Here is a 14,559-nt window from a genome sequence, read left to right as displayed (position 1 = left end):
AAATGCATGTAAGAGGCTTAGAAGGAGCAATTATAAATAAGTTGTCCCCTACATACTTTCCCCTTGACAGTATGAACGATACCAACAATTTGTCACACAATGTATAGGTGTTACTATTTCCAGTCATCCACCACTTACAGAACAGTCATTAACTGTAAACAGTTAATATTTTGTTAATCTTCCTAAATCTAACTCTTAGTGAAAGGGTACACCTTTAAGTAAACAAATAAACACTACTCTGATTATTTAAGAAAAGCACTACCTGAAGTGGTTAACCCTAACAAGATTTTGTGAAAGACTAAAGCCTAGTCCACTTTGATAGCTAAAAGATTTGAGTTGTCTCCATTTCAAAAGAAATTTTACTTGTTTTGCGCGGCTAGTGTTTTAACATGTTCAGGAAGGGATATCTGACCAGTTTTCAAACTCTGGACCTGCAGGTAATTCTGAGATTAGATACTGACCTTTCCTGAAAAATCAGCAAAGTGAACAGGGACACATTCCTATGCTCAAGCTTTTTTAAGCAATTCAAAATCTGTCTTTAGGAAGGTGGAGGCTGACTAAAAAGTCTACAGTGATTAAGGATTTGCAAATGTGTGGTTTACATTTTCTATTAAAATGGACCAAAGGGGGATAACCCATCATTTTAGGATGCTGAACCTTTGCTTCTTCCATAAAACCACTTCTCAAAGGAAGTTGGCATGTTAATAATTCAAACTCAGCAAGGATCCCCTTGGTAAGGATCTATTCCTTCCTAGTGCTGATGAATGATTGAGCCTAATTTAGCTAAGTGCTGACAGGGCCAACTAATGTTCAGCAACAATGATTGCATAAACAATGTTGTGCTTTAAGAAGCTAAGGCAAGGGTACTACACCTATTATGTAATTTAAGAAGAATGGCCAAAGCTTATTCTGTTTTGAACTGTCCTTCCATAGATATCAGGAAGTATTGGGAACGGGTTCTTAAACAAAAAACAAACAAAAAATAGTTGAGATCCATCCTACATATGTGAAATGGGTTAGAGAGGAAAGCACAGGAGTTTGCTTCTGCAATACTTAGTATAGAATGCATCTTTACCAGCTGAAGCATCAGCATTTAAACAAGCCCCCAAATACACATTCATATGCAATCATTCCAGCAACATAATCTCTAGCCTGCAAGTTGTTGAAAATGTTCAAGGAGTTAACAACTACAGAAAGAATTCAAACATTTTTCTGTCATTCATTTCCATCTGAGGCTGGTAGCTCAACTCTCAAAGTAAGACTAATCTACTACCCGGGTGTCAACACAGCTTCAGTTTAACCCTTCATCTAGAAAAGCTTTCTTGATATTCTTTCTATGAGTTTGTGATTTTTATGAATTCATAGGAGAACCTGAACTCCCCCCCCCCAAAAAAAATGTTGTTTTGTGCTATGTCCGTACTCATCCAGAAAAATCAAAAGAATTCAGCCTTGCCTTTCATGTGTTTAATTTGATCTGACAGTACTGCATAAACTGCTTTATCTAAGATCCAAATAATGCAAATATATATCTGTATTGTACAAAACAAGTTTTAATTTGCTTTCCAAAAGGTAAGCTCTGCAAGTCCCGATAAAACCTTGCAACTTTTTCCAACAAAGCTACTTACCAGGAAGCGAACATCATCAAAGCCATTGAGAAGCAGTTTGCTCTCATACTGCTGCAAGCCGATGGACTCCAGCCACTCCCCAACACTCTGCTCCAGCATCCGTGAACCTGACGAGAGAGGAATCGGCAGACGCTTGAAAAAGGAAAACCCATTAAGGCGGTAGCAGCGGCACTCTGAGGAAGACAGGTGGCATTGCCACATCATAGTCATTACCATAAAGAAGCCAAAGCAAGGCCAGAGTACAACAATTAGCTGACAGACAGTTCCTCTTCTGTACACAAACCATGAACAATAAGCTTCTGTCCTGTTCAAACTAGAGTGTTAATTGGTCTCCCGGTTATACTCAAACAAACTCTGAATCCAAGCTGTTTAGAACCATTCCTGGGGCCAAGGCATCACATGCACTGATTTTCTGGCTCAAGTGTGCTCCTTGCCAGGCAAAAGCATCCCAAACCTCACAAGACTCCAGGGGCAGCTCCTTGTTTCATCTGAGGGGGCTGAAAACTTTCCAAGGCATTATTCCAAGCCAAGGCTACAGGCACGAGAGACAAGAGAGGGCCAGCTCACAAATAAACACAGCCCAGCAGATGCTTGCATCCATGCAACTTCAGATGCATTACCTTGTACAACAGGCCAGTAAGGAAGACTGTTAGCACTGGAGGTGCAAAGCAGTTAGAGAGAAAATACATCTTCATGCAGCTGAGAGAGACAAACAGACATGATGGGTGTTCAGAAAAGCAGCAGCAGCCAGATTAGTGAACAGCTGTCCAAAGGAAGACATGCAAGACAAATAAAAACAAAAACAAAAAAACACAAACTGCAGTAGAAGAATAAAGATTTATACTTTTTTTCCCCCAACAGTCCCGGAATAGGCAAACCATGGTACAGGCTTTTCTTTGTTATTTTATTATAAGGAGTGGAAGCATGAGGGACAAAAAGCCTGAGCTTGGAAGTCCTGCCACTGTCATTTTATCACCTATCCAGATGCATGACATCCTGACAGCCGGTATTGACTGATGTGGGCTGGGAACCAGCGTCAACACCTAGACTGGAACAAATAAGTATACCGGAGCATCCAGTCTGAGCAAAAAGATAAATGGGCAGCTCATTTTCCACCCAACATGCCTGCTCCTGCCAGTTCTTTGTTGACTTGTATTTGCCCGTCCTTCATTTTCTTCCACTAAAGGCAAGTACTACCTTCAAATTCCTTACTGAGATAACGAACAGCTTTCAGAACAAAGCATCTTAGGGGGTGAGGAAAGCCAAGCAAGATGAACACGCCCCCTCCCCTTTTCTCCACAGCAGATAGGGTTAGATATGTCCTGGCACCTCCTTTCAGCCGGTTAGTCAGAAATAAATTCTTCCAAGAGCCCCGTAGAAGCTATATGAAACGCCTCTTCTTCCCTTCACACATCAGATGAGAGTCTAGGAACTTGTTACTTTCCCTGTGCAGTACTGGTCATATTTGATGAAGCAAGGAAAGTTCAGAGCCCACGTCTTTGCAGTCCTCAGAGGAATTGCTATGCAAGTCACGCAGAATTTTCTCAGTCTTCCTAGCATGTCCGTCACTGAAGGGCATTTGCAAAATATTGATGAAGACACCAGGGTTGCAGTCTTTGAACCCTGTGGTTATCAGAAGTTCTGAACATCCTAAACTAGCCTCCACCCCTTTCTTTCCAGACTGCCTACACAATGCAGTGCTGGCTATTATCTGAAGAATCGAGGGGTTAGAGATCCTGTTACACTGGCCTTCAGAAAAGATCCTCTGTTAAGCAAGTCAGTGTTAATGAGTGCTCGGGAGCTGGCCAGCCTTCTTAATGCATACTGCAGCACCAGGGATGCAGCACTCACAAAAGATTTCCTCCTCCCTTCTCTGACAAAGCCTGGGCAAAGGGACAGCATCTATATCCCCAGATTCCAAGCAGCAGGCTCTTGCTGGCCAGAGATTCTTTCCTTATCCAGGGCTGGTTCCTTTCTACTCCATAAGCAGGCAAAAGGACTCTGGTATTTTCCCAGGCAAGCATGTGTCCCTTTCGGAGAGCTGCAGCAGACTGCTTTGTCTAAAGGCAGAGAGCTCCACACTTGCAACGTCTCTCGCTCTCTCACTGGTTGTTCCCTCCCCTCTCCTCATGCTCACACCCCTCCCAGCAAAAGCAGTGATCAGGTTTCAGAACAGAAGCTGGCAAGGGAGAGAGAAATAAGACGGCAGCTTTGCAATATTCAAATTGCAATTTCAAAATTTATTTGATTACCCTGAGCCACGTGGTGTGGTTTTTCAGCATAAAACAGATACAGTATGTGGGGATTAATTTATCAGATGTGAGCTGAGATTTTCAGATACTGAAAGGTAAGCATGACTGAAGGGAGTCAGAGCAATTTGAAACAAACATACTACACCAGCTTTCTCTGTAGATTCCATATGCTTGCATGAAGCATTTGCTTCGTCTTGGATTATTAAAGATGCTTTGCCTCCACAGATCTGATCTGATACTGTAATTATTACACCGAAGGCAACTTTTGTGAAGCTACTGGGAAACAGAATTGCCATTGGGGGGGGGGGTGAAGAAGTCAAGTTACTAAACTCTTTCATAATTATTTGGGAGCAGCAGTGTACAAGGGCCCTGAAAGTTTTTAGCTTGGATGTTCGAAAACCAGAGCCAGAATATATCCAAAGGCCCTAAGCAGCATTTTAGTAATAAGTATAGTTTCCAACACCTAACTATTGGAATATAAAGTCAAAATCAAAACATAACTCCATTTCAAGTTTGAGAGTCTGAATAAATTGTTTATGTTATGAAACTGATGAAAATAGCCAACATAGTCTCATAGTTTGCCACTTAAGTCTGAAGCGTTTTCCATTTGCATAGCATAGCAAAAGAGAGTTAAGCTACAATTTGCCAGTTGAAACTAGTTTGCCAAATGAAATTATCCTCCCTCCTCATGCACTGTTCTGGGGGTTCCCCCATCCACCCCATGCCAATTTTGGAGATGCTGTGGGGAAAGCCCTGTTGCCCAAGCAGAAACCCTTGCATAGAACCCTACCCTGTGTGTTTAACTAGGGACAGCTCACTCAGGCAGCACCAAAACATTTTGGCCACCAGGAAGGCTACTACATTAGTTCAACCCTGAGCACCTTGGATTTGGTAGCAGTTTATTATAACAGGATTGCAACTCTGGCTGCAAGGCAAAATGACCTTGATAATCGCTGTACCTTCATGTTTGTACATCACTATAAGACAATGGCTACTGGAGAAACCATTCATTTATTTTGGGCATGTGCCTAGACATAAACAGACAGTATATTGATACATAGTCTGCATTAAAAAATGCATTTAATGCAAACATGAGTGCTAAACTGAAAGCATATCAACTACAGCCACCAAGAAAAGGCTAGACCAGCGGTTCTCCAACTTTCCACCCCCAGGGCCTGCTTCAGATAGCTGAAAATTACTGAGTTTCACCAGTTACAAAATGGTGGGGCAGGGGCAGAACCCATCTCAAAATGGTGGCAGGTAGAGGCAGTTTGGCATAATCAGGTGGCAATTACTGACATAATTTTCTACAAATATATAATCCATCTTTGGAAATTTCAAAATTATTTGTCACAGCATTTTAATTGTGGTGAGGAGTTTCATAGCTCATAGCTAAGCACAGACATTTGCTCTTGAGGTATTGTGACAGCCTCCTCATTTTAGGTAGAAATTGCTGATCCAGAGGCTCTGAGTGAAGGAGACTTATTCTTTTACCTATATTTTTCCCCTTCTCACCTCCACATGCCTCTATTTTTAGTCATGTCCTGCAATTTCTTTTCTCCCATTCTGCTTTCACACTCAACTGGACCTTAACCCCACCCCTACCTCAGCATGCCAGTTTCTTGTATCCCTCCTCCCTGGTCCTCTTTCATTCATCCCTCCTATAACAGCTCTCCTTTTTAAAATATCCCTTTCCTTTCTATTCCCATTTTATTTATTATTAATATTTATTAACAACAACATTTTATCTTAGTTTCTCATTTCCTTCAACACCTCCCTCTGGCTCTTTCTCCTCGGAGGAGGGAGACATTCATTCCCTCTTCCCTCACTGTACTTCTGCTTCTCAATCACTTGTACTCAGCATGGGTGCTGGCACTGGTCCAACCAAAATGCAGTGGCATGGCTAGGGGGTGGGGCAGGCATGTGAGGAGGCCTTGGAAAGGCCGTGGCACTGAGGCCACTAGTGGATCCTAGTCAGTGGTTTGGGAAACCATTAGTCTGTACCAATCTGTACCAAAAGGAGAACATTGGTACCAATTGCCAATCCTCGAAAAGAACAATAGGTATTAACTCACTGCACTAAATAATACTGTCAGCTTTACTACAGTGTTTAAAATAATGAACTGGATGCAAATTGCAATGAGCTTTTGTGCAGCAAAATACAGCACATTTTAGCTATACTGTTTAACTAGCTACCAAATTCTCTCTAATGCAACAAGACTTATGTAAGCAAACTGACGTTGCAGTGGCCACTCATTCTTCTCTGGCTTTGGGTAATAAAATGACGGATGAAATCACTGTAAAACCAGCACACTATATACAACCTCTCCATGCCAAGGGAATCCCCTCCTGCAAGAAAACTGCATCAAAGAGAGGGTTATTTTATGCCATGAAGCCATTTTGCTCCAACACAGTATTTTCTCAAGTAGAAGGGTAAGAATATTAAGTGGATTAACACCAGATGGAAAGTATACAAACCTTATATTGCAAATAGAGGCCTGAGGCCGAGGTTGTTGCAGAAAAACAAATGCTTTTGTTTTCATGTAGCAGACCCCTTTTAAAGATACGTTTCTGAGGATGTGTTGCCCTTTTAATAGATTTCTTAATCAGTGGTGCTAGTGAAAATGTTCATGGACAAGGATCAACGAGCACATTTCTATTGGGACAGAATGCTCACTCTTTGTAAAGCTTTAGAATCCCATCTTGGCAGTAGCAGTTTATATTGAACAGGGCATCCACACATCCCAAAGGAAAGAAAGGTCTACAACCTCTGCCAAAGGCTCTGCAAGAAGACCCCAAGCCTTTTAAATTTAAAGGTTGGTTACCTCAGTCTGGTACAAGAACCGAGACAAGGGACATCTATAAGAGACCCTTTGACATATAACCCCAACATAGCTGCCAAGTTTTCCCTTTTCTCGTGAGGAAGCCTATTAAGCATAAGGGAAAATCCCTTTAAAAAAAGGGATAACTTGGCAGCTATGAACCCCAATGTGTGGAGGGAAAAGGAAGAATGTGCCTGCTGCCCCCATTATTTAAGTGGATCCTGGCACCAACTCACACGCTGCTCAGAACATAGGCAAGGGGGCTGTGTGCATGTAGACTTTCTATATCGGCAGGAACTCAGCTGCACATGTATAGGCATCCCTTGCCATAATTCTGTTTAGCATACAGATGTCCTCCTCCGCCCTCCATGTTTTGAGTATACCTGTAGACTTGTGAATAGCCCTTCGCTCACTTCTAATTTTAGAATTAAAGGAAAAGCAAACCTTAGGAATTCATGTCTTTGAAGTGAGATCAGAAATGACGAAACAAAAACTTGACGAGCAACACCAGGAAGTTCTAACTGCCAGCAGTCTAAGTGACACTGACCAACAGAATATAAAGTGTTATGGTCCACACAAGCAGAAGAGGAGACAAACCATTTCTAATGGTAGTACTACTGAAGAGGCAAGTCTCATTTGATGGGCCACACATAAACATGTAGCCTAAAGGCTATGCTACTGGGAGTGGCACAGTTCCAAAGGCCTTAGATCAGTTCCTTCCACTAGGCAATTGTTATTTCTACTATGAAAAAAGAACCACTTTCAGCATGGTTGAATGCTATGCAATATTTCCTGGAATGTTCATTGCTCCTGTATCAGAAGATTATGACTATGAACACAATGGGCCCTTCCTCCACTTACATTGCCCATTAATAAAAATATGTATCACAAAATGCCTTTAGAAGCAGGCGATAAATTTAAGCGCACAGCTACATATTTGCAATATTTATCCAATTTAAGCGAGTAAATTTAGGTAAGTTGAAAAGATCGCGGCAGGCAGGCAGGGTTTCTTTATGTGAGCAGGACCAATTACTGAGCCACTTCAGAAAGGGGCATAATATGCTGAAGTGGGAAATCCAATCCAAAGAACAGCCCGATAGTTTCTTTTGAAACTTAAACTAATTTGAAGATGATTCCTTATGTTGAACTTGTTACAGAATAGGAGAGAAAGGATCTGCTGGGACTGCAGCTCCAGCAAATTTCCTTCATATAACCTTTATTCTACAGTCACATAGTCAGATTACGTGATTTTATAGGAAAATTGAATGACTCCCAATAATGTGCTCCAATAATGGCATACACTTTCTGTGGACACACACGAGACTCCTATTTCACTCCTCCTTTAGCCAGAGCAAGCAACAAACCTTAATCCGTGACTTAGCATTAAATCCAAACCAGGAATTATTGTTTGTTTCACTCCAAATGAACCAAGATGTTATACCAATATTTGTTCTTGGCTTACCAATCATGGTTCATTGGAAGCAAAACAAATCTTGATCCCCAGGTACGACATAATGTGAAGGCAATGATTGTAGTTAGTTGCTCCCACTTGCTAGAAGGGAGAATTGAAGCAGGAGCAATGTCCACATTCACAGTGAACCATTGACTGCACTTTACTGTAACATATGAACGGGGCCAGCAAGAACGAAAGGTTGCTGATAAATTCATATTTTTAAATAAACAAATAATCAGAACAGCATTATGGAGTGCCGGGGGGCGGGGAATGACAGAAGCAAATTATATTTGGCAGTCAAATGCAGCTCTGATCTGTTTTAGTTTAACTGATTTGCCAGAAAGTACATTTTTCTGCATCAACCAAGTAACAGAAAAGGCTATTTTGCCAAACGAGGAAGATCAGTGAACATAAATAGCACTGGTCTTCTACAATACCCACAATGAAATGACTCCCACCTTGCAGTCTTTTCTGCACAGATTACTAGGTGCTTGGCCTGTATTGTATTGCTTGTGTAGAAGATCCTATATATATATATATATATATATATATATATATATATATATATATATGCTATTCCATTAATATATAGGTCAACGCAACAGATTTGAAAAGTCTGTGGTATCAGATGAAGCTTCTAGGTTCATGCATAGCACTACATATTTGTTTCTATGTTGTCTGCTACAAATATGAAAGATATACCCAGCTAAATACTTATATTGTTTGGCCTGGCATGGATTTTGTTTTGTTTTTAAAGTTCTCAACCAGGGGGGGGGAGTTTTAAAAGTGAATAGCAGGCATCCCCAAACTTCGGCCCTCCAGATGTTTTGGACTACAATTCCCATCATCCCTGACCACTGGTCCTGTTAGCTAGGGATCATGGGAGTTGTAGGCCAAAACATCTGGAGGGCCGCAGTTTGGGGGTGCCTGGTGAACGGTGTATTTATTGCTTCATCTTAGAAAAATAACCTATTTCCAAAATGCATTCTTTAAGAGTTGTTCTTTATATTGTTATCTTTACTTGTTGTAAAAATAATTTGCTTTATAACATAAGAAATTGGAAACTGCAACAAGATGTTGTGGTGTACCCTCCCTCCTAATACAAGTTCTCTGTTCAGAGCCAGCCATTTCATCCAAAGAGGGCATGCCACTTTCTCTCTCCTGCTTTTTTTCTTTGAAAGGATATCCAGCATTCCTTGGCTACTGAATACACCTCACAGGACTGTTTCTGTGGTTTCTTCACCACTTTAGGCTCATTTTAAGGATTTTTTTTAATGCTTCTGCAAACCTTGGTGGGGCAGGGGGGTATAGCAGCCTTCTCTCTGAGAATCTGTGGGGTTATCAGAACTAAGTGGTAGCTTACAGCTTGTAGCTGAATTTCAATCCACATTCTTACTTCATGCTTCCATTCCAGGTGTGGAAGTCAATGTGTGGGTTTTTTTATTTATTTTAAGACCCTTTAATGAGCTGTAAAAACTTGGAACATTTCTGGTAATTTTCTGAAAAGCAAGTCAGTCTGCTGCAGCACCTCTGAATGTTTTCATGTTTTTGCCATGGGCTGTCACTGCTGTTTTGTTCTGCATCACATTTTTGAAACACAGTACTAAAATATTCCACAAGCTACTACAAGGTTTAACCAAAGATGAACTCCTGAAAATAATAAAAAAAATCACTTATTCTCTACTCCTTATACAGTATGAGGAAGTATTGCTGAAAAAACCTTGCTATTCCCCTCCCTCTTGCCCCAGACTACAAGACTCCTTAAAGCAATCTGATGAAAATGGTGCTTTAATTACTACAGCAATGCTTTTTCAATGACATGAAGATGCCACCTTCAGGACTTCATGTTGCTACAAATTACTGTTGAAGGCTTGAGAAGATGGGGGTGGGAGTAGAACTAGGATGCAGTCTTCCACCTTTGTCAGAAAGTCTCAGTCAAGGTTGCCCATGAAATAAGGGAAGGGACTGAGGAAAAAGGTATAAAAGGCATCTTTTCTCATGGCGAGTGGGGCTCTGGCTCATGTACATGCAAGAATCAAGATCCAGAAAGTGATTTTTCATAAATGAAATCAAGCCAGGAAATTATCAGACATATGGGCCCTTTATACGGATGGTTTAATGTTGCTTGAAAAGTGCTTTGTGTCCCACCCAGTTTACTGTTGCCTTCCTCCTCCTCTCCCCCTTTCTCCTCTTTTTTTACAGACAGTATTTTTTTCTGAGTATTTAAAATGTTTAAAAATGCAATATAAAAACTATACAAAAGGAAAGAAAAAAAGAGCCAAATAGACCTAAATAGAAAAAGCCAGCAGATAAAATGACAAGGAATCCATTGTATCTTTTTAAAGCCCTGCTCTTGCTGCATTTCACCCTGTAGTCTCTTTTTGCCTAACCCCGCCAAAGATTGTAAACTCTCTGAACACAGAGCCCATTTCTGTTGTGTGCAGCACATAACACAATATAGAAGCAATTCCTTCCTCAACAAGCCTTTTAAGTGGAGATCTTTATCCCAGTCTGAATCTGTACTGGATTTAAAGCTATTTTCATATATGATATATATTTGTGTGTGTGTGTGTGTGCGCGCGCGTGCGCGTGCGTGGCATCATTTTTAGATACTTGATGGTTAGTAATTCATGAATGGAATCAAACAAACTAATATCTAAATAAGTGAAAGAAGGCAAAACTGGAGTCAGATAAAATGTATGGTATGAGCAGCAGTGAAAGTGGAGTTGTAGTAAAGGGGGCGGGGTAGCCAGTCCATTAAATTAAACATCATGGGGGGGGATCCAATATCATGAAAGCTGGCTTTCTCTTCTCCCTCGTACACCTCTAAACCCCAAATTTACTCCAGGGGGATCCCCAACCCTGGCCATTCTGCTGGCAGATAAATATTGATGGATATATCCCCATCTAATCAGGGATTGCAGAATAGCAAATTGCTGCCTCTTATCTGGATTTGTGGTCTTAAAGGGAGCCCTTAAGATAGCTGAATATCTCAACTATGGGTTGAGAAGTACAAGGTTCCCTAATGTAAGTCCCAAATGGGCCGAATGTTTGTACTGCTCTTGCACTTGTTTGAATTGACTCACACCCTTTAGCAGTTCAGCATGGTACCTGAAATCCTCTGCTGTTCCTGAGAAAAGTCAATGCCTTCACCAATGGAGCTCATTATTTTTTCAATCTGAAAAACATAAGAAATTATTAGTTGATAATTGAGCAACACCTGACTAGAGAGCTGCTTAATCATATAATTATATAAAGGTGCACGTCCAAGAGATTTGTATTGTTGTCTGGAAATAATACCGGTAAACTCATGGTAAATATAAGAGAGAGAAATCTATAGAAGCATCTTACTAAGCTGATAACTAGCAAGAAAGTGGTAATATTTGTTCATACTGTAGAACAATCTATTCCTCTGATTTCACCTTAAAATACAGAAACTCCCCACTACCAATAAAGAATATGCCACTCCAGCTAAGAAGAACCATCAAGGCAAATAACCCAATACCAAGTTGCTTCTACTGAAAGGCTGCAAAGACATTAGAATGAGCTGGAAAACATGAACAGAAAGCAGCAGTATTCTAAAGTACATTTCAACCAGGAAGAGAGAGGCCAGTCAATCTAACTGAACAACAGATTCATGAAGACGCTCCCAACAAGCATTTACATCTCAAAAAAAAAAGAAGAAGAAGAAGGAATCCGTTGTTGTAGTCAATGCCACATTCTGGATAATTTTTTTAAAAAATCTACATCTATTAAAAAGTACTTTGACAAGTGGTCTTAAGTACCAACATCTAAGCAAATATTCAACCTACAGAGCATGACGCCCAGGTACTTCTTGTGCAATCCTGAAGGAAGGAGGAGGAGGAGGAGGAGCTTCTTTGGGTTTGTTTGTAGTGTATGCTCAAAAACCTAGGAATACTGTCTAGGAATAGACATGGGTGACATATGGCGTTGATGCCCAATTTCTGCAAGACAGTAATATCTAATACTCCATTTAGTTCTGCACTGTTCAACCCACAAACCTTGACATATCAAGTTACTGCACATCTCATTTAAGCTATCAAGGTTAAGATGCACTTTAACAGCAGTGGAAATAGACTTCTGAGGTATTTCTTCATAATATCTGCTATCTTATGCTACCATAATAAAATCAACTTATTATGAAAGAGAAGACTGAATCTCAAGATGACATCCCTGACAAATTACCAAATTATCGGAGTACTGCTTCTTATGAGCAAATGCCTAAGGACATTTAACAGACACAATCATGTATTTTCCCTGTTCATCTCACTTCTCCTGTACAGTATCAACTTTTAATTGCACTACAACAAGTAAACAACAACAAAAGTAGCAATAGGCTAGATTTACTCCTATTGGGATACCACTGCTTTGTTTTAGCAATTTTTTCAAAAGCAATGAAAGGCCACTCCTCTCATTTTTTAGGGTCCTCTATGGGGACGTGGGTGGCGCTGTGATCTAAACCACAGAGCCTAGGGCTTGCCGATCAGAAGGTCAGCGGTTTGAATCCCTGCAACGGGGTGAGCTCCCGTTGCTCGGTCCCAGCTCCTGCCCACTTAGCAGTTTGAAAGCAAATCAAACATAAATAGGTACCACTCTGGCAGGAAGGTAAACAGCATTTCCATGCGCTGCTCTGGTTCACCAGAAGTGGCTTAGTCATGCTGGCCACATGACCCGGAAGCTGTATGTCGGCTCCCTCGGCCAGTAAAGCAAAATGAGCGCCGCAACCCCAGAGTCGCCCACGGCTGGGACCTAACAGTCAGGGGTCCCTTTACCTTTACCTATGGGCTCCCTCTAAAAAATTGACATTAAATTCACATCCCCTCAGTATGATTTTATAGAATTAAGCTTGTAGCGTAATGTCTAAATGTCAAAGACCTCCCGCAGGAAAAAGCATTTTTGTCCAATAATCATATGAGTTACAACATGTTTGATATAGCACATTGACTTTTATATGACTCTACAAATAGCACCAGAACAGACTCACGTTTTCAAAACCCAGCAAAGGAAAAACACAAACACCAAGAAAGCAGAAAATAACTGCACACTAAGCAACCCCAGCAGTCAGCCTGCTTCCCAGATTAGGCAAAGTTTTGCAGGTTTCTTACATTGGAGAAAGATTGAACATCGGCGACATCAGGCACCTGCTGCTGAAACTGCTGGGAAAGAGCAAAACATGCATTTCAATCCATCAAGTTAAGCACAATTTTGTCTAGGAGAATGGATTATGCAAGGTCTCTTCTTAAGACTGTTTGATTCAGAACAGCATAAGTTCAGAATTTAATAAAGGGCCATATTTCCTTTTTTCTTTTCTTTTTTGTCCAATGAGTTGCCTCCTGGTCTTAAGCACTGCAGGTAAAGTTTTAAACTATTCTACAACTTCTATGGTTGGTTGTGCAATTTAGCATTAAACTGAGGTAGATACTCAAAAGCAGATGTGGAAATAGGGTTCCCAATGTTTTTAGTGCACTAAACTATTTTCAGATTTTCTGTTTCTCATACTTGTAAGAAGTGAGTACTTTACAGATAGTTACTTTATGTATTTCTTTGGGGGCAACATCCTGAAAGGAGCTTTCTTAGATTGCAGTCATGAGGACCATGGGGGTGCAAGAATAAAAGAAACACAAAGACAAGCATTTTTAAATCCAATACAGTATACACAAAACAGTCAAACCCAATAAAATTGTTTCCTGAGTACATAAGATGACCCAATAGAAACATGGATTTTGATCAGTTATTTCAGATGACAGTATGAAGTCTTTTTATTCCTGACAAATGCCAATATGTATAAGAGTGCAGAGAACTTGTTTTAGAAAAGTCTAAAAGTATGCTTTTCCCAAAAGCATATATTGCAGAGCTTGGATCTCAAGACACATGAGCAATGCCCTACTCATGAAATGGGACTACAGTATCTTGCTCTCTCTTCCTGATTGTAGCTCAGTGCTTTGTGAAAAGCCTACCTTGCGTGATATTGTGTAGAGCAGGCATCGCCAAACTTGGCCCTCCAGATGTTTTGGGACTACAACTCCCACCATCCCTAGCTAACAGGACCAGTGGGATGATGGGAATTGTAGTCCCAAAACATCTGGAGGGAGAAGTTTGGCCATGTCTGGTGTAGAGGCTCAGAGTACAATCTTTCTCCCCCTTACATGAGTTGAAGTGACATTTCAGTCATGCTAGAGATCCTTGGATCCAAATCACATGTTCAACTGTGTTCAGATGATACACGACCCATTTTCTCCTTCCCCACATACACACACTTGCTTACATTGCACAAAAAATCTCATATGAGAACTTTGGGGTTGCTTCTTTTAAAAAGGAAAACACCCTCAGATGACTTAATATCTGAAGGGCCTTGTGAAACCCACAGGTTTATAATCAAGTTAAAT

General features: G+C 40.7%; 1 protein-coding gene across 12 annotated transcripts in view; it reads right to left on the bottom strand.

Moving 5' to 3' along the window:
• The window catches only part of ANKS1A (ankyrin repeat and sterile alpha motif domain containing 1A), a 117,952-nt gene that overhangs the window by 36,696 nt on the left and 66,697 nt on the right, over positions 1-14,559 (bottom strand). For 7 of the 12 annotated variants that reach the window (XM_035123318.2, XM_035123322.2, XM_035123325.2 and 4 more), the window contains 3 exons: positions 13,279-13,329; positions 11,264-11,330; positions 1,626-1,732 (listed from right to left, as the gene is read on the bottom strand). In XM_035123318.2, the coding sequence (XP_034979209.1) occupies positions 1,626-1,732; positions 11,264-11,330; positions 13,279-13,329 (225 nt within the window). The remainder of the gene's footprint in view (positions 1-1,625; positions 1,733-11,263; positions 11,331-13,278; positions 13,330-14,559) is intronic. The other 5 variants (XM_035123323.2, XM_035123332.2, XM_035123330.2 and 2 more) reach the window with 2 other exon arrangements.

The sequence above is a fragment of the Zootoca vivipara genome, chromosome 7 (genome assembly GCF_963506605.1).
Source record: "Zootoca vivipara chromosome 7, rZooViv1.1, whole genome shotgun sequence".
NCBI classification, from domain to species: Eukaryota; Metazoa; Chordata; class Lepidosauria; order Squamata; family Lacertidae; genus Zootoca; species Zootoca vivipara.
Note: the sequence above shows the minus strand (reverse complement) of the source record. Positions and strands in the feature narration are given on the sequence as shown.